This window comes from Juglans regia, chromosome 11 (genome assembly GCF_001411555.2).
Source record: "Juglans regia cultivar Chandler chromosome 11, Walnut 2.0, whole genome shotgun sequence".
In the NCBI taxonomy this organism is placed as follows: domain Eukaryota; kingdom Viridiplantae; phylum Streptophyta; class Magnoliopsida; order Fagales; family Juglandaceae; genus Juglans; species Juglans regia.
Window position 1 is genome coordinate 18,590,223 of NC_049911.1, and position 20,297 is coordinate 18,610,519.

The 20,297-nt window shown below is 34.5% G+C and overlaps 1 protein-coding gene across 2 annotated transcripts; it reads right to left on the minus strand.

The window, feature by feature from the left end:
• Positions 1 to 16,488: 16,488 nt before the first annotated feature.
• LOC108997242 (putative UPF0481 protein At3g02645) lies at positions 16,489 to 18,293 on the minus strand. 2 transcript variants are annotated; one of them, XM_018973428.2, is made up of 2 exons: positions 18,077 to 18,293; positions 16,489 to 17,928 (listed from the first exon to the last, which is right to left on the minus strand). In XM_018973428.2, the coding sequence occupies exon 2, from the start codon at positions 17,907 to 17,909 to the stop codon at positions 16,614 to 16,616; it is 1,296 nt and encodes a 431-aa protein (XP_018828973.1). In that variant the 5' UTR covers positions 17,910 to 17,928; positions 18,077 to 18,293; the 3' UTR covers positions 16,489 to 16,613. The 2 variants fall into 2 exon arrangements, with proteins under 2 accessions (XP_018828973.1, XP_018828971.1); XM_018973426.2 differs by having other exon boundaries at positions 16,489 to 17,935.
• Positions 18,294 to 20,297: the final 2,004 nt, after the last annotated feature.

A 20,297-nucleotide genomic window follows, 5' to 3' on the forward strand; every position in this document is an offset into this window, starting at 1 on the left:
CATTAAGGCCCACGAATTTAACCACATTAGCATTGCTTCATGGCTAAGTTTTTCACCCACACTTGGCTGGCCAAATCTTTACAAAGAAGGGCCTAGAAGGTTCTTGAAGTACAAAGCTAAAGAGTCATATCACTCTTTCACTTTTACACTCCACCTTGAGAAAAGATCTTGGGCTGATTTTTGTTTATTGTAATAAGAAGAAAAGGCCAACACTCAAGCATCCTTTCAGTCCTATCACTTTCCATAACTTGTGTAAGAGGCTCTCCAGTCCACTTTCCACAAAAAGCAACCCTCCTTTACATTTTTCCTTTATAGAACACAAAAGATACTCTCAGCAGTCTTTCTTATCTCTTTTGCACGCCTTATTCAAAGCTTTTGTAAGTATTTTCTCACAAAGTTTCCTTCATGAAAATTGTTCCTTTTTTAGTCTAGTTCACGTGAATACCTTATACGTTCTATTTTGCGATATTTTATTGGTAAAAAGTTGTTTAAACCTTAGAAAGGTCATTTAAACTAGAGAGTATGTCATATTTTGGAGTTTTGACCAAGCTAATGAATAGATATTGGTCCGAAATTTTTATGGAGTACTGTTAACATGTGTATATGATTATTGTTTGAGTATTTGTTGCATGATTAAAAGTTTTGGAGAAATATTTTCTTAGATCTAGAAACTTAGAAACTGAAATTTTATGCAAGGAGATATTAAGAATATTATTCCAATGGCTTTGATATTTTTATTGGAGGATCCTGAGCCTCTTATATACATGTAAGAATATTATTTGGAAGATATTTGATGTTAGTTTTGAAGATATGAAATTTTATACAAGGAGATATTCAGTTAGGCCAAAATGATGATATTCTTGGCTAAATTTATGTTTTGGTTTATGTTTAACCATGTGATCTTGAGTTTGAAGCTTGGATCTATTTAAGAACACCCTTTTAAACCATGTGAGTTTTTGGTTTGAATATCACATCTTTATAAGTCATGCATCAAGAGGTTGATCCAAACAAGTTAGAAACAAAAATCAAAGGAAATAGCTTATGTAAATTCCGGCCCTATAGAATTTTAATGGTTTTATTTAGTTTTAAATTTTTCTGAATAGATATTTGAGTTTATGACAAAATTTACATGAGGTATTTAAATTTCGGTGATTTTTTTGAGTTAAGATGCAAAATCTGTAAGTTAGAGGTAAAATGGTCATTTCCCACATCTAGAGGGTAAAATGATAATTTTACTCTAAGTTAATATTTTTGCATACTTCTAATTGTTAGTGACTAAATTCTAATTTTTAAAAATCACTACTTTCAATTTCTCGTGATTGCATTTGAGTTTTGTCTAGAAAATGCGAGGACCGAGGTAAGTTAGTTTTTAACTTACTAAAGTGTATGTATGCATGCTATCATATGTGTCATGCCAAGTCATTACATATTTATATGTTACACAAAATTTATTCTGTCACGAATTACTCATCTGTTACACAAGATATTCTGTCACGAATTACTCTTCTGTTACATAAGATATTCTATCATGTATTGCTATATATTGTTATACATTGCAAGTATGTCATGTTAAGTTAAGTATGACATTTTTTAAATGTATTTCATATCACATAATATTAATTGTCACATGTTATGTTATGTTATGAAATGTTGTATGTTACGTGTTATGTCATGTTACAAAATATTGTCTGTTACATGTATGCCATGTTATGAAATGTTATCTGTTATGTTTCAAAGTATGACATGTCTGTCGTCTTACATTCATGTCACGTTACGCTATGTCAGGACTTGTGTCTTTTATGTCATGCTCATGTCACGTCACGTTACGTTACGAAAATGTCATGTATGCTAGTTAAGTTATTCATGTCAATCACAACCCTAAGCACTAAGATAGGATAATATCCTAGTAGAACTCCTTTGCTCATGCTGGAGTGTTTAAATAAATGTGAAATTTCCTGGGTTGACGAAGTACAGTCAACAGGTTGCGAATGGGACCTAACTAGTTGGTCACCAGAGCGCGCCAGGCACTAACACTAATGGAGCCACACTTTATTATACGTGTGTCCACAACAAGTGTGGTACAAATAATTCATGAGGCCACAACAACTGTGGAGCATGAAGTATGGGGCCTCAACAACGGTGGAACATATACTACGTGAGACACAACAATTGTGACACGTAGGATATGTGGGACCACAACAACTGTGGAGTACATATTAACGCACTCAGAACTGGTATAAACACTTGTGTTGTGATGCGGTAATCTGCAGGGACACACGGCACAAGGGGACCAGTGTAGCACCCGTATGGTCAGTTTATAATTAAGTCTACTGAATAAGATTTCAAGTTCATGTATTTTATGTTCAAGTTATGTTTCACGTTATGTTATGTTCAAGTTTATGTTCATGTCAAGTTTCAAGTTTATGTCACGTCAAGCTAAGTTTCAGTTTCAATTTCAATCCAAGTTATGTCAACTCATGCCAGGTTATGTCAAGTCACGTTATGCTTATTATTTCATGCCATGTTATGTCAGGTTATGTTTTCTTTACTATTGACTTGAGTTGTGCATTTATGCCTTTATTGCCATGCATGCATCATTAACCTGTGTGGAATTTTCCTTTTAATTTGCTGACATTTGTTTAAACAAATCTCACTGTAGTAATCCCAACTACCATTCCTCCCGAATGGTAGATCTTTGTACAGGATTAGAAGGAGAACCGAAAATTGACCAACTAGAAACGGTCGACTAAACGACAGTGCGACGTAGATGTAGTTACCTCAGATTACTAGTATTTTGTAGAGTTCAATCTCCAACACTCTTTTGTTCACAACCATTTTGGACTAGTATTGTGATCTCAGTTGTTTAATATGTCATTATATATGAAGTGTGTTTTAAGTATTTGAGATATTTCAGTTTGGTGCATAGTATTGCTAAAAGAAAAAATTATCCGCTACGAATATTGCATAATGATAGATGCATGTTAGGAACATTGCATCTTATATGTCATGAATGGGAGCAGGTAAGTATTGCATGTTTCAACGCTTCAAATGTCTGTCCGATCCCAAGCGGAATTTGGCGGCATCACAACCCCGCCCCCCCTTCACCCCTCACTTCCTAACACAACATCCTCAAGCTTTCCCTTAATGTTCTTGTGAACAAAATACTCTTAAAGTGAGAATAGAGTGAAACCGAGTGGTGTGAAAGTAAGTCCTTGGAGTGATTTGTTTTTGGAAGCACAATAAGCTACTGTTTGGTGAGTATCTCTACCCTATCTTTTTGTTGGGTGATTTATTTATATGTTAGGCTCTAAATTATACTATGAAATAGAGGATTTGAATGAGTTATATGAGGTTTGACTAGGGAATTCACATACGATTCAAATTTGGAGTCTTGCATGTGTAAATTGTTTTGGTATAAAATTTTAGCCATGACATGTCTTGATATGTTATCCTAAGCTTAGCTAAAATCTTGAATAATTGATTGAAGGTTTAAATTTAAGGAAAACAACATGTCATGATAGGTTTATAAGTCCATATCTTGTGTTGATCATCTAAGCACATTCAGTTTCAACTTGCATGAAGGTGATCTTGTAAGATTATATTTATTTTTCCAAAGTTTGTGTTGTAAACCTTTAAAAACCTATTATCTTCATGTTAAGAGTTGAAATGCGTGATATATTTATGCTTTAAGAGTTCACATGTTAAGAAGAAGCTAGAAATATCATGCTTACACCCAGTTTGAAGGTTTTGTGATATTTTGGTGCAAATTGATGCATGAATGATGACAAGAACTCATGTGACCTTAATCGAAGTTGTTAGTATGTCCGTTAAGGCCTGATTTATTTTTTTCTACTTGATTTGGTTACACATGCATCCATAGAAGTATAGACGTGAAATCACAAAATGGACACAATGCATGCCACGAGTTGGATGGAATTGGCATAGTAGCAGTTTGATTCTTGTAATTGTAAGATCATATATGGATTTAGAAAATGGAAAATATGAGTTTTATGAAATTTGGTGAAATTTGGAGCCAAAAGGCAAATAGTAAAAATTTAGGGCTAAGTGACAATTTCGAAAAATATAGGGGTAGTTTTGTAAATATTTTTTTGAACCCTTTAGAATCTGAAAATCTCCCTTAGTTATATGATTCCTAACTTAATATTTTTTTGAACCCTCTAGAACCTGAAAATCTCCCTTAGTTATATGATTCCTAACTTAGAAATATCTTTTATTTCAGCTACACCATTTCCTAATAACCCGATAAGGTTGTAAGTTAGCTTCTAACTTACACTCTTAGATAATTTATTTATGATTTTTGTATAAATGCCACATTCATATTATAAATATTATTTTGAGCATAAACTCTCATATAATACATCATTGAGCATTTGATTACTTACTTACACATGAAATATGAATTTTGCTCCATTTTAGCATGTCACATGAAAATGCCATTTTTGCATCAAACATTCTACACTTTACAGAATAAGCATATGTCATAAAATACATTTTGAGCATAGCATGAAAATAAATTTTTGTTATGACCCCAAATGATAGGATGGGGAATTATTCTAGTGAAACTTCCCTATCCACTCTGAAGTGAGTAAAGATGAAGTGATAACCCCTGTGTTGACAACGAACCGTCAACAGGCTTTGAATGGATTCTTTTTAAAGAAAATCGGAGCGAAGTCGTATATGGTTGTAACGCCTGTCCTTGTGGTGGGTGTTTTTATAAAATATTTTTAGAAAGGACGATAGGAATTACTGTTCAATTTAAAACTTTTTTCTTCCATACCTAGGGTGCAAGACTCTACGTTTATACAATTAAAAGTGATTTGAGAATAAAAGAAGTTTACAGCGGAAAACATTAATTTTAACAATAAAAATGCCTCTCATACATTTAAACACTCGTGCCTAGACTTCCATGCTCTTCCTCATGGGTCGTGTCCGTCTTGACGCGTATTGCTCCTTTGATACCTGTGGGGGGAGGGGCATGCATAAAAATTAAAATAAGTCGATGACTCGTAAGCATTACTTCATGCAGTTAAAGTATAACAGCATAGGTTTTCATTCATGCATTCATCATTCATACATACTATACGTGCATGCATACGTTCGATCATTTGAAAATGTCACTGGACGAGATTTTGCTTTTAAAAGGCTTTCTTTTCGTAAAATGTTTCTCCCATCAGTGCATTCATTTCTTCAAGAGCTCGTGCTCGTGCGTTCATGCATTCATGCATTCTTTCTTATTACTATCATTGGTCAGTACACACTGTTATGCCTCGTGTGTTGGGGTTAGCGGTCTTCCTTTGGACCCGGACTTCGCCCGTGGCCATGGAGCTTTCATTCAGTTCTTTCTTTCATTTAATAGTCATTTCATGAGAAAACATCATTTCATGAGCATGAGCTTAAACATCGTCTTTCTTGACATTGTTTAAAGCATCAGTTCATGGCATCTTTAAAACATCAGTTCATAGGGACATTTTAACATTAATTCATAAGACCATTTTCAACATTGATTTTCTTAGAATATACAATAGATACTACGTACAATCATCCATTCACATGCGCACAATTAATACTTTTGGTTGCATAAAAAGGGGTTGCCAAGGAGGGCCTTACATACGTATACTTTTGAACACTTAGCATTTTCTTTCGTAAGGCATCATCTTAAAGGAAAAGCGTTTCTTGTTCTTTTCTTGTATTTTAGAAAACTCTAGAAGAGTATGAACATAATACGTACCTGGACTCCATGCTACTTGCATTTCATGCAGTCCATTCATGTGAGTGTCAAATGGCAACCTACATGCATACATATAACCTTAACGTCATTCTCTATCTAATGCATAAGAAACTTAACTAAAAACATAACTACAATTTACTTAAAACACTCTCCTTCTATCAAATGCACTTACGTGCCCTTTACTATGCTAAGACCCTTCGGGATCTTCTTATGGTCATTATCTCTTCCAACCTTAACGTTCTTGCCTCGAGTGCTCATCCACATGATTCACCTTAGGATTAAGACACTAAGACATTCGTTTTACTTTTCTTGCTAACCACATTCCGATGCATGATTCCGACTGACGGAATCACGCATCCCAATCCTAGACAATACACCCGTCACTACCTCTATGCATCTTAGCCCATACTAAATCCTTATTCCCATCCATACAAGCCACACGACTCTAAGCCAACTCTGAGGCTTAAGCACCATGTAAATGTGCTTAGGACAGATTACCTATTACATATGGTGAATCCGTCCGGTACATGTGTCTCACCAGTTTACACATGTGCCCCCTTTATCACCTAAGATCAACATATAACACGTTAATCACCTGCTTATGTAAACAAGCACCATACTCCGATACCAACCTTCTCTTAACCCGGCTAGCATGACTCTTCATGCTACCCGTCCCTTTTGACAGTTCATCCCAACACTTAACACAACAAGACTCCATTCACAACCACGCCTTATGTCACGTCATATAGTTCGAGACTACTCCCAAGCTACATCGTGACCTTGTCACATCACCTGACATCCCGCTACATCATTTCTACGCCAACTCCTAACTCATCACAAGTACGGTCCCTCACGTACTCTTGTCGCATCATGACATCTCATCACTTTCTGCTACGCCATTTCTACACTAACTTCTCACCCATCACAAGCATGACTGTCAGTAACCACGTCACTTCATGACGTTGCCCAGTCATGCTTCCGCTGCACTACTTTGATACTTGTTCTACTACTACACCCATACTCCCGGCCATGAGTCAACTTCACGGTGACACCAGTCACCTCAGGCTACAGGCCACGTCTTAACTGCCTCAGGATACTATTCCACAGTTTCCAACACTACTCACCACGCTTTATGCCCATCCGTCACACAACCGTCCTTATATATGCGACACGCCACAAGGTGTATCGCTGCACCTCATGGAGTACACTCCACGTATACTCCCTTCACACATGCTACGCCACATCAACACTACGGCGTACACGCAATATGGTGCATCACTCCCTCACATGGAGTACACTCAGCGTGTACTCTTCCCAAACTACACAACGCCACGCCACCAATACAACACATACTCCACAAACACACTAAACAGCACACTCCTCAACTACGCCCAACACAGAACGCAACACTTTGCTATACAGAATGCCCAACACTTCATTACAAAACACATCACAATACAACAACTCCACAATACTAACAGCACAGTCCACAACCTAATCAACTAATAACATAAATAAAGAGGGATAGAGAGTTATACCATCGACCGGATAACCTGTGCATTGCTCGTTGACCGACACTGTTGATGATGCCGAAAGGGTCGCACATGGCGGTTAACCCACGTACAGTGGCTGTCCACCGTGCGTAATGGCTGCCCACCACGTAAAGTGGTGGTTCGAGCTTAGGGTTGGACTAAGGGAGGCTACTGGTGGAGCCATGGAGGCTCGGTGGTGATTGGGAAACTGGTCGTGTGTGAGAGGGAGAGATGTTGTGAGAGAGTGAGGGAGCATAGGTGGCAGATTGGGGCCATGGGTGGTTGGAATGGGTCAGTGGTGGCCTGAGGATGCCGTAGAGGGTGGTCACACGCCGTGGGTGGCGGCATACGGTGGTGGAGGTGGCCTAAGGGGGAGTGGGCATCTGTGAGAGAGTGAGGGAAGGTGAGCATGCATGGTGGCTCGACTAGATGTGGGGATGGCTAGGAGAGATGGTCAGTGGCCAAGGAAGGTCTCGGTGGTGGTGCGGTGGCCATAGGAGGTGGAGCTCCGCCGTGGGTGTAAGAACTCGTGCATAGAGGAGGTGGACTTCGAGGGAGCAGACGGTGGGGAGATAGAGACTGAGCTTGTTGGAGGAGGATGGCCAGTGGAAGGGGAGGCTACCATGGAGGTGGTGGAGCCGGAGGACGGCACACAGCGGCGCTGCAACATCAAGCCCATTTAGGCTGTGCACTACCGAGAGAGGGAAAGGGAGAGCATGAGAGAGAAAGGCCGGCATGTGAGAACTCACCGGAGGGAGGAGGTGCCGGTGGAAGGGGTTGTGAGGCTCACTGGAGCATGGTAGCGCCAGGCTGGGCAGTGGAGGAATCAGCTAGGGAGAGAGCTACGTACGACGTACGTTTGAGGGAGAGAGAGAGAGAGAGAGAGAGAGAGAGAGAGAGGAGGGAAAAGTGAGGAAGAAAGAGAGGGGTCTGGGTATTTAATCCAGTCCCTTCGTCTTGGGAACCTCAAAACGATCTAACAATGGTGGATTAAAACACTAATTTGAAAATACGTAAACTTTAACTTAATTAAAAGTATTAAAAGTAATAAAGATATAATATTATTTAAACTCACTTTAATTTATAAAATAATATTCCTTCATCATTAATAAAATGATGAAGTCTTATTTAATATCTTTAAAAGGATAAAACCATTTAATTAATTAAAGCATTCAACATAATTCAAATCTTATAATATCTTCAATAGTTGAAATCATTTTAATAATGATATTAAAATGATTTCCGACAATTATAACATTTTTGGAACTCTTCAAGAATATTATAATTGTCGTATTTAATATCAAGCTTAATTCAATAATACTAGAAATACTTCTTATAAATATTTCCAGTACATTTAAAATATTGGGCGCGCCTTAAAAGTCACATAATATCTTTGAAAACACGCCATCCTGGATCGGCACGCATGACGAGGCTTGCAGTCGCTAGATAAAAAGGGCAGGCAATCACATAGTTTCTGCCCTCAGAGTTTGCTTACGTCAGAAAGAAAGAACGTACGTCAGAAAGAAGAAGCGTACGTAAGAAGGAATGAGCGGGGTGTTACAATGGTACTTAATGCTAGTGGGTGCATATGTTATGATGATATGTTATGTTAATGATGAAATGTTATGATATCAATGTATTGAGTTATGTGTCTGCAAACAATGAAGTCTCAACATGAGTTGTACTGCGGTCACCGATGGTGGGTATTCACTGTGCAAATGGAGAGCTGTGATGATACCATATTTTATGTTCTATTAATAATGGCTCTAATGAATATGGAATGTTATGTTTTTGAAAAGATGAAATACAAAATGTTCTTTGTAAGAAAATGTGCATTAAAATTTTTCTGAAAGATGTTGAAAAATCTGGATGTGAGACAAATACGAGTTTTCCCTGTCATGCATATCATGTTTATCATTAATCATGCATATATTTTCTCTGTTCAAATTGGTTGTTTAACTTACTTAGATTTCAAGGAATTTTACTGTGAAAATTCCACTACTATTTCCCTTGGAATGGTAGAAGTTGTGTCAGGACTGGCTTACAACGAACAAGATGGTAAAGAGCTCCAACCCTTGGCTTCATATAGTTGAGAATGAGTCCGACCCTGACCGGAAGTTGGATTTGATATTGATGTTTATAACGATAACTTTGTACACCATAGAGTAGATGAGAGAAAGGATTTGACTTGCTTTATTTACAAAAGCTTGATGCAGTATCTGTAATAAGGAGATTCTATCTCCCACTTTATGTATGAACTTATGCCTTACTATTTGGACCTCTTTAACTAAGGCACTACTATCTATAGTTAATTTGATCTATCGAGATGTTTAGTTCATTCTGACATGAAATTTTTAGAAGTCATCATTTTTTCGCTGCGATTATTACATATTGCTAGTTGCATACTAGAATTATTGTATATTAACTGACATGAACATGGGTATGTAACTATGTGTTGCATGTTCTGACACTCCAAGTCTCCATTACATCACAAACGGAGGTTGAAGGCGTCACAGTTATTTCTTTTATGACCGAACGGTTGAGTACACGTTCGAACGATAATTTATTGAAGACAAACCCTTTCACCCCTAAATATCATGTTCGAACGTAATATTCACGGTTCGAACAGTAAACAACTGTCATCAATATTTAGGGATGAGATTTAAATTCCATCCCTAAAACTCATTTTTTGGGACATTTTATTTTCTCTCAAAAACAAATTGTCCCAACTTTTTTTTTTTTTTCTCTTTTGTAGTAACCATATATAAATAATATTACATCCAATCAAATAACAACTACTTACAGATACGGCATAATGTTCGTTTTATAGATTGAAATTGCAACTGATCATCATCAATTCGATCGACGACCTCATTACTACTTAATAAATCTTGGATCGTCACTTTAATTATAAATCTAATTATCTTGCATATATCACAAAAGGTGTGGACCCTCAACACTACAGGTGTTTTACTGAGTTCTACTTAGAAAAGTCAATCTTTATAATCACATGGTCCACGAAAACGTTAACCTTTCATATTGGATGAATTATTCTTAAAACAAACCTTGTGCACGTTTTCATGCGTCGTGTAACCATTTTTCATATTGGAGATATCTGTTATGATAGGAATATTAAAATGAAATTAATAGGTTAATTCAAGGATGTTAATATCGATCCTTGATGGAATTAATTAATTTTTGTTTCTGTTTTCATGTGGCGAGAAACCAGCTTGTTGCTATTCTTTTTTTAATTTGTTTTGGTTTTAGTTTTAGTTTTTTTGATAGGAAAACAACTTCATTTCATAGTGGAAACAAACCATAAACAGATTGCAAAAACTGTTTATCAATCCAAGTAACATTTTCAACAAAGAAGGTGCACTCTCAGCTTCATTTGCTAATCTGTTGGCATGTTGTAGCTTGCATTCCTTGAAGCCTTGCATTAGCCTTCTAACTTTCTGCACTAGTGTTCTTTCAGGGGTAAAAAACTCAGTTCCACTATTAACCTCTTCAATCATCAACAAGCAATCGCTTTCAAGGATGAGATTATCAATTCCCATGATCACACAAAGATGTAAACCTCTGAACATTGCCAATACCTCTATGCTTTCTGGTTCACATACCTCACCTTCTACTTTACTGACTGCCATTAACACTTCCCCACTGGAATCTCTTAAGATAGCCCCTACACCTGCTTTCTTCTGATCAAAGAATAATGCTCCATCTACATTTAATTTTAAGAAACCAGTTGGCGGGGGAGACCACTTATAAACCACTTTCTGGTATCCCCTCTACATCTGCAACTTTGGCTCAGTTTTATACTTCTGTGAGAGAGCAAAACCAATTATGATGATCAACCTGTTGTAAGGCAGGAAACTTCTTCACCCAATAATCATAAATGAAAGGACAAAAAAGCAAAGCATGGGGTAAATCTGCCAACTGGTTTTTACAGAAACAGCACTGGCCATCCACATTGATCTTCTTACTAATCAGATTAACCATTGTAGGTAAACCCTCCTTACAAGCTCTCCAAGCAAAGATTTTGACCTTATGGAAAACTTTTAATCTCCAAAGAGCATTCCAAAATGATTTCTGATTAGCCACAGTCAAGGTTTCACCCCTATTAGGATTAGAGCAGGTCTTAAAGAATCTGTAAGCACTCCTCACACTGAAGATACCACTTTTCTTATGCTCTCATATCCATTTATCAGTTGCATTGGAAGGACTTGGATGTAGCTTCAAGATGTCCTCTGCAATTTTTGGATTGAAGAGAGTTCTCACCTTATCTACATTCCACCATTTAGTGTTGCTATCAATCAAACTAGCTACCTTTCTGTAACACCTCATTCCCGTAGGCTAGGTGTGTCACATGTTTTTTTTATAAAATAAACCCGGCAAGAGATCTCATTTTTAATAAATGAACTTAGGATTTATTTTGTAGAAAAACTGTCTAATAAAAATGTTTTCTAAAAACATTGGATAAACTGGATAAATTCATGTCATAAAAGCATGTTTAATTTTTAGAAAGTCTGAAACTAAAATTAACTACTCATTCTATTCCTGGCCTTCCTGCTCGTAATCATTATTCTCACCTAGATAGTTAAAAACATGAAAACAACCTAAAATGAGTCGAAGACTCGGTAAGAAATCCATCACAACATAGACGTAATAAACATAAATTTTCATAAAAACTTTCATGCTGAGCTTAAAATTCATGATTGTTCATACTGATGTTTATACTATGCATAACTGATTTATCTGAATTAACTGACTGATCTAACTGATTTATCTGACTGGCCAACACACTTAACCCTGTGTGCGAGGTTGTGCACCGACCCCACATCCCGCTGCAACAAGGGGAGCCGCTGATAGTATTCTGGCATACTATGGTGGACCACGACTGAGTTCGTGGCTTGCACATCCACCCTGAACTGAACTGCATTGGTACCATGCATTTGAATTGCCATCTTATTAACTTATCTAATATTATCTTGCACTTTGAACTTAAGATAGCTTACGTGTCTTATACACATGAGATGCATTACATAATACATACATAATTATAATTTCTCAATCTGAACATGATGTGGAATGACATGATCGTATGTTATATTGGATGACATGTTTGCATATGACATGAGTGGTTCATAAATAATGGTTGTCAACGAACTGGCTGGAATAATACTTATATATAAGCTAAACTGTGATGATCCTAATTTATAATCAAATTACTTACCTCTCTGCGCTTCTCCTTGAATATCACTTCGTAACTCGACACCTATACGCAATAATATCTATCACTAAATCTGTCTGGGAAATATAAGTACTAATATCCTACTTAATTAAATTCATAATCTAAAAAATAGTCAAATAAATCTTCTGTTTAACACTATAATCAATAAATCCTAGTATTTAAATTACTTACATACTAATAACATATTATAACTTAGAAGAATACTTGGGCTATTTTAAATAAGTCATAAAACTTCAATGAATTCTTATATCTTAAATTATTTAATTATTAATATATAACATATTTTAATTTAGTAAGAAATCATATTGTATTTAAATGTATTAGATATTAATGAAAACTGGTTTCACAAGACTCATTATATAATTAAACCATTTAGTATTTACTACTTAAATCTAGTAAAAATTTCATATTTAATAATATAAATAATTTCTAATATTTTCTAAAAAAATATAGATTAATGGGTTAACATACTTATTTAATTAAACTAAGCGTAATTTAAAATATAAAGAGTCCAATTTAAAAACAACTCTTGTAGATAAGAGCCCACGTAAAAATAGTCAGTCTAAAAACAATTCAGTCATTTCTTAAACACTAAGGGGGTGTATATGTAATAATCTCAAAATAAACATTAATTAAATACTATAGGAGAGTTACAAGTTAAAAGGGGCTTTATGGAAGTACTTTACCAACTAGACTTTACGGAAGTAAGAATAAAAGAACCTACTAGACTTTTACCAACTGAGCAGTTCTGTGCATCAGCCGGAAACCGCAGCACACCTCACGTGATATTTTTTTTTTTAAACTCAATGCACTAGTGTGCTGCAGCTTCCCAACTAGAAAGTAAAAAGAAGAAAGAAAAGTGATAGAGCTGTGCGGGAGGTTCAGGACTCACCGAAAGAGACGCAAATGCGTGATCGCGTGATGGTGGACCTGGGGTGACGGAAAGAAATCAACAGCAATTTCTATGCGAGGTGATGGGTCCTGAGAGATTTTTTATTATTAGTAGTGGAGAGAGAGATCGGGCATGGCTTACCCACAGATTAATGAAGTGCAGTGATAGTGGCTAGCGGGTGAAGTACTTAGGAAGGCCTTTGTTGAGGAGTTTTATAGGGCTAAGACGTGGGGTGTGTTGTGTTTAGAAAGAGGTTTCGTGGGTTTTATAGAGATGGAAAGGGAGGGTTTATGATAAGATTTTTGGTTTCCTATTAGATTTGGATTTATCAATTAGGGGATAAGGATGAGTATGAGGTTAGGATTATAAGGTTTACGGGTGGAGATAGGAATAAGTAAGATTTAAATTCAAATCAAAACTCAATTTGATAAAATCTAGTAATAATTATTAAAATTAATAAATGTAAAATCAGATAAAATAATAATAATAATAATAATAATAATAAAATATTTATAGTTATATGAAAAATACATAAAACTTCTCTTATGGCCTAATCTTATAATCGGGTTGTTACACTTTCCATCTAGTGATGCCAACTCCCCACTACGCTGCAGACTTCCCCTAGCCAACTCATCTTCCAGCCTTTGAATCCCAAAAATCCATGAATCCCGCAGAATATGTGTAGAGAAGCCATCTCCAACACTCCATCTACCCCCTTTAAGTAAGAAATTTTTTACTTCTCAAATCCCTTTCCAAGCATAAGAGGGATTCACACCAAAAGTAGCATCCAACATATTTCCTTTAGGGAAGTATTTGGCACTATAGACTTTATGAAAAGACTTTCCTTATCTTGCAACAGCCGACATCCTTGCTTTGCCAACGATGCCATATTAAAATTCCCCAACTCCTTAAACCCCAATCCTCCATAGTACTTAGAATCACACACTTTAGTCCAATTAACCCAATGCACTTTCCTCTCCTCTTGCTTTTGACCCCACCCAAATCTGGCCATCAATTTCTCAAGATCAGTACATAGCTTACTAGGGAGTTTAAAACAACTCATAGTATATGATGGTATAGCCAAAGCTATTGCCTTTATCAGAATTTCCCTCCCTCCTTGAGAAAACATAGATTCTTTCCAGCTTTGTAATTTCAACCATACTTTGTGCTTGATATCAGCAAAAGCATGATTTTTTGACTTTCCAACCATAGGAGGGAGACCCAAGTATCTCTCATACTGATGTCCCTGGGTACTACCCCACAAGTCCATGATTTCCTTCTGTTTGTCCTCGCTGACATTTCTACTAAATACCATAGAAGTTTTCTCCTTGTTTATTTGTTGTCCTGAAGCATCTTCATATTGTTTCAGCAGCACTTGTAATCTTCGATTAGTATCAACATCAGCTACACAGAATATAACACTATCATCTGCAAAGAGCAGAAGATTTAATCTTGGAGGCCCTCGACAGATTTGTAAACCTGTTACAACTTGTGAAACTGCAACATCCTTCAACAAACTTACTTGACCCTCAATACACATTAGAAACAAATATGGTGAGAGGGAATCCCCTTGCCTCAAACCCCTTGTGGGCACAATATGACCAGTAGGAGTGTCATTGATAAGAACTGAGAAAGAAGCACTTTTCACACACATCATCAAGAGCTGGACCACCTTTGAATGAAACCCCAGTCTTCTAATCATAGACTCAAGAAAGCCTCATTCTACCTATCATATGCTTTACTCATATCAAACTTTATGGACATAAAACCTTTCTTTCCAACCTTTTTCTTCCTCAAATAATGAAGCACCTCATATGCCACCAAGACATTATTAGTTATTAACCTTCTAGGCACAAGCGTACTGAGAATATGATATAACAAAAGGCAGGACTGTTTTGAGTCTATTGGCTATAGCTTTAGACATTAACTTATACACCAGATTACAAAGATCACTAAAATGGGGAAAGAATCTTTTGGCCAGCCTAAGATATTCAAATGGGTGTGATCAACAGCTTTGATCACAATTCATAACCTACCTGGTATAATTAGAAACTACCATGCCTTTTTGTATAATTTTTTGAGTCTCAATCACTCAGAAACTCCTAACAAAACCACAATTTTGTTCACAAAACTAGTTTCTTCCCGGGTCCCACAAAAAATTCAACAATATCCATTATGATTAACAAATTAAACAATCAACAATATATATATATATATGTAGCCACGATCATATTATATATATATTAGGATTTGATACATGAACTATATATATATATATATATGTATGTACTAATGAGTTGATTATATGTGTGCTTAGCTACCTCCATTGAATATTTCACCATAATGGAGACTTGATAGATGAACCTTTAAATTTAAACTCCAGCTGTCTTTAAGGCTTAAATGCTACATCCTCGAAGTACCGAATGCTAGCATGATAAGTAGCAAACCAATTCATTCATAAAATTACATCGAACTCATGCATGTCCAACATGGTATCAGTCCGCTGAAAATTCCATACCCTCAATGTTAAGCTTGCTGCTCGCCATGAGTAAGTCTATCTCTAGTATTGTTTGATGGCTTTCGTAAATTCAAATGAAGCATCTTAATTTTCCTTAGAAAGAAGAAATTAAAGCGCTTCGATCTAAATCTTATTGATCATCAAAACTAATAACACGAAAGCCCTAATAAATACATATGATCGATGGACTATATATGCCAATTGAAAAATAGATAATAAATCACAGAAAGTGCATATGTATATATATATATAGATAATGGAGGCAGGCTTCGAGTCATGATACCGTACTGCAACACTCTTAGGTAACTTAATATTAATGCGGTCGAGTTGATGTCATCAAGTACTAAGATTTCTTATGCTGTTTCAGGTTTTGAAGACAAATTTAATTAGATACCATTAATTTGAGAACATGACCATGAGTTGCCATTAATAATTGCTATCTTGAGCATGGAAAAAGGAATCTAAAATCAATATAACTTTGACGTTATTCTAGGACAAAAAATACACAATTATGATCATCATCATCATTATTACAATGATTTAAGGTTTTTTTTTTTTTTTTTTTTTTGAGTGGGGGAGGGGGGTTGAACCCAAACTTCCATTTTGGAGGTTTGAATGTTATGCCAGCAGGCCATATGCTATTATTTAAGGTTGAGATCACAATCACTGGCCTACAGAGAAATGATTGAACACACTGTTTGAATGGAAGTGAGTAAGAGAAGGGTAGCAGCTGCGGTAAGAGAAAGGACAGCCCATGGAGAACTGAAGTAATCTTCCCTCAAGGTTACCTTCCACTTGTTCCAAAGGACATTGCAGTGAGCATTCAAGTCTTCACAAACATCAGTAAAATAGAATTCTCTACTACGCATGATTGTTCCTGGGACAAGGTGCTTAATGAAAGTCACCACCCCTTTGCTGTCGAGTAGCTTACTTTCGATGATTCCATTTCGAACAAGTAATTCCACATCTTCTCGAGTTTCAATGAGACGATCCATGACAAATAGATAGTCACTGATGTAATTAGCATCAAAACGGCATTGCTCAAAGGCAATGAGGTTACCAAAAAGGGACTCTGTTGAACCTCGAACTCGAAAATGTGGAATCTCCAGAACTCCATTTTTGAATCTTAAGTCATAGAGGTTTCCAGTTGATGCAACCTTAAATTTGACCCCAGTCTGATGTAGCTGTGTTGCACTAGGTATGCTTACAGTTCTTAGTTTTCCTTTGGGTGGTAGGGTCTGTGGTAGGTGACAAATTCTTATGAAATGAACAAAATGTTCTATTTCAGATAAGCATATTTTTCCTAGAGGCTGACCTACCCCCTCCAAATATGCCTGCGTTTCGAAGACGTGATGGGTAAGCCTAATTAGAGAAAGTCTCTCATCATGTTCGGGAGGAATGATGATTCTGGCCTTGAGAAAGAGCTCCTCCAAAATGAAAAATGGAAGCTGATTTTCAAGTAGTAACATGTCATACTTGACATCTTTAATTAGCAATCGGTTACCAAGTATAAAGTGATATCCATTATAATTTGCCTTGTTTGGGGAATGGTACTGCAACATTACCTCAATGACGAAAGCTGCATCCACCAGAATCATTTCCAGAAAATCATTACTTGTAAGTTTGATGGGCTCTCCGTAAGAGTTGCGAAGTCTTTCTTCTCTCCCCTTCAAAAGATTGAGATAGTCCTCCATGCTCGCATTGGTCCTCAGTAAAAAGTTTTTGAGGTAATGCAGCTTGGGCACTTCCATGGCTCGGAGGCCCTCGTTGTCATGATGCAGTGGACCGATAGAGACTACCCGAGGAGTGTATGCCTTTTCATTTAACTCTCGGAGTCGTTTAGGAACTCTAAAGATGCAACAATCGGAGGATATGGAAGGAATTCTTTCCAGCTTCTCTCTCAGAGAAACAAACAAATGGGATAGCTCTTGATGATCATCTTCAATGTTATTCATCTTTCTATCCATTTGTTGACTGAGTCAAGAACTGATAACTAAAGAGAGATCAGCTTTTTTAATGCTAAAATCGTTTCAATGAAAACCAAAGAGACAGTTCGTAATTGAAATAAATTTTATCTAGCAAGCTCATGTATACGTGATTACAGATTATAAGTAAAATGAAACGAGTGAAGAACCTTTGACTTTTCGGTTGCAGAGTGTTTTGGTAGCGAGCTTCAATTATCTGGTAAGAACCTGCTGGGGAAATGTTGTGTAATAGAGGAAGATGAAGAAACGTAGGAGATGGTTGCTGCAAGAAGAAGAACAGAGTGCACGGAAGATGTTTGATAAAAAGACTATCGAAAAGAGTATTGATAGGGATCAGCCACTGTAGCGGTGTGCAATTATTCCTGCCTTTCCACTCACTTCTCATCTTATTCTTGCATTTCTCTTACTTGTAACTAAGGGTACGTTTACCTGTTAAAAAGTGTTAAGAAGTGTTGAGAATATTTATGAATAGTTATGAGTAGAGATTGGAATGAGTTTGTGGATCCCATTGAGAATATTTTGAGTTATTTAGATGTGTGAAGTATGTTGAGTTGTTGACTTTTGAGTAGGTAGTTGAAAAATGTGTAAGTCCCATAAATATTATAGTGATTTTATTTTTAGTAATAAATATTATAATGATTTTATTATAGTGATTTTTTAATATTAATAAATATTGTAGTGATTTTATTTTACTTTATATATAATAATGATAAATATTATAATGATTTTATTTTTTATTTATATATAATTGTGATAAATATTATAATGATTTTATTTATATATATATAATAGTTATAAATATTATAGTAATGTTATTTTTTATTTATATCTTATAGTGATTTTATTTTTTATTTATATATTTTAGTGATTTTATTTTTTATTTATATATAATAGAGATAAATATTATAATGATTTTATTTTTTATTTATATTTAATAGTGATAAATATTTTTTATTTATATATTATAGTGATTTTATTGTTTATTTATATATTATAGTGATTTTTTTATTTATATATTATAATGATTTTTTTTATATTTAATAGTGATAAATATTATAGTGATTTTATTTTTTATGTATATATAATAGTGATAAGTATTATAGAATATTTGTGAATAGTTATGAGTAGAGATTGAAGTGGGTTTGTGGATCCCATTGAGAGTATTTTAAGTTGTTTGGTATGTAAAGTATTTTTAAAAGTACGAAAATACTTGAAAAGTATTGAGGTATCTCTGTTACCCAAACACAGCCTAAAGTTACGTTTGGATAGTGAGAATACCTGAGAAGTATTGAGAATATTTATAAATAGTTATGAGTAAAGATTGAAGTGGATTTATAGGTCCTATTGAAAATATTTTAAATTGTTTGGATGTATAAAGTATATTGAGTTGTTGACTTTAATATAGATAATTGAAAAAGATGTAGGTCTTATCAATAATTGATTTTTTTTAACAATGATTTTATTTATATATAATAGTGATAAATATTATAGTGTCTAAATATTTTTTATATATAATAGTAACAAATATTATAGTGATTTAATTTTTTATTTATATATAATAGTGATAAACATTATATTGATTTAATTTTTTATTTATATATAATAGTGATAAATATTATAGTGATTTTATTTTTTATTTATATTTAATAGGGATAAATATTATAGCGATTTTATTTTTTATTTATATATAATAGTGATAACTATTATAGTGATTTTATTTTTTATTTATATTTAATAGGGATAATATTATAGTGATTTTATTTTTTATTTATACGTAATATAAATAAATATTATAGTGAAATGATTATTTATTTATATATAATAGTGATAAATATTATAGTAATTTTATTTTTTATTTATATATAACAGTGATAAATATTATAGTGATTTTATTTTTTATTTACATTTAATAGGGATAAATATTATAACAAATTTATTTTTTATTTATATTTAATAGGGATAAATATTATAGTGATTTTATTTTTTTATTTATATATAATATAAATAAACATTATAGTGAAATTATTTTTTAATTATATATAATTGTGATAAATATTATAGTGATTTATTTTTTATTTATATTTAATAGGGATAAATATTATAGTGATTTTATTTTTTATAAATATTTAATAGGGATAAATATTATAGTGATTTTAATTTTAATTTATATATAATATAAATAAATATTATAGTGATTTTATTTTATTTTACATATAATAGTGATAAATATTATATTGTCTAAATATTTTTTTATATATATAATAGTGATAAATATTATAGTGATTTTATTTTATTTTATATATAATAGTGATAAATATTATATTGTCTAAATATTTTTTTATATATAATAGTGATAAATATTATATTGAT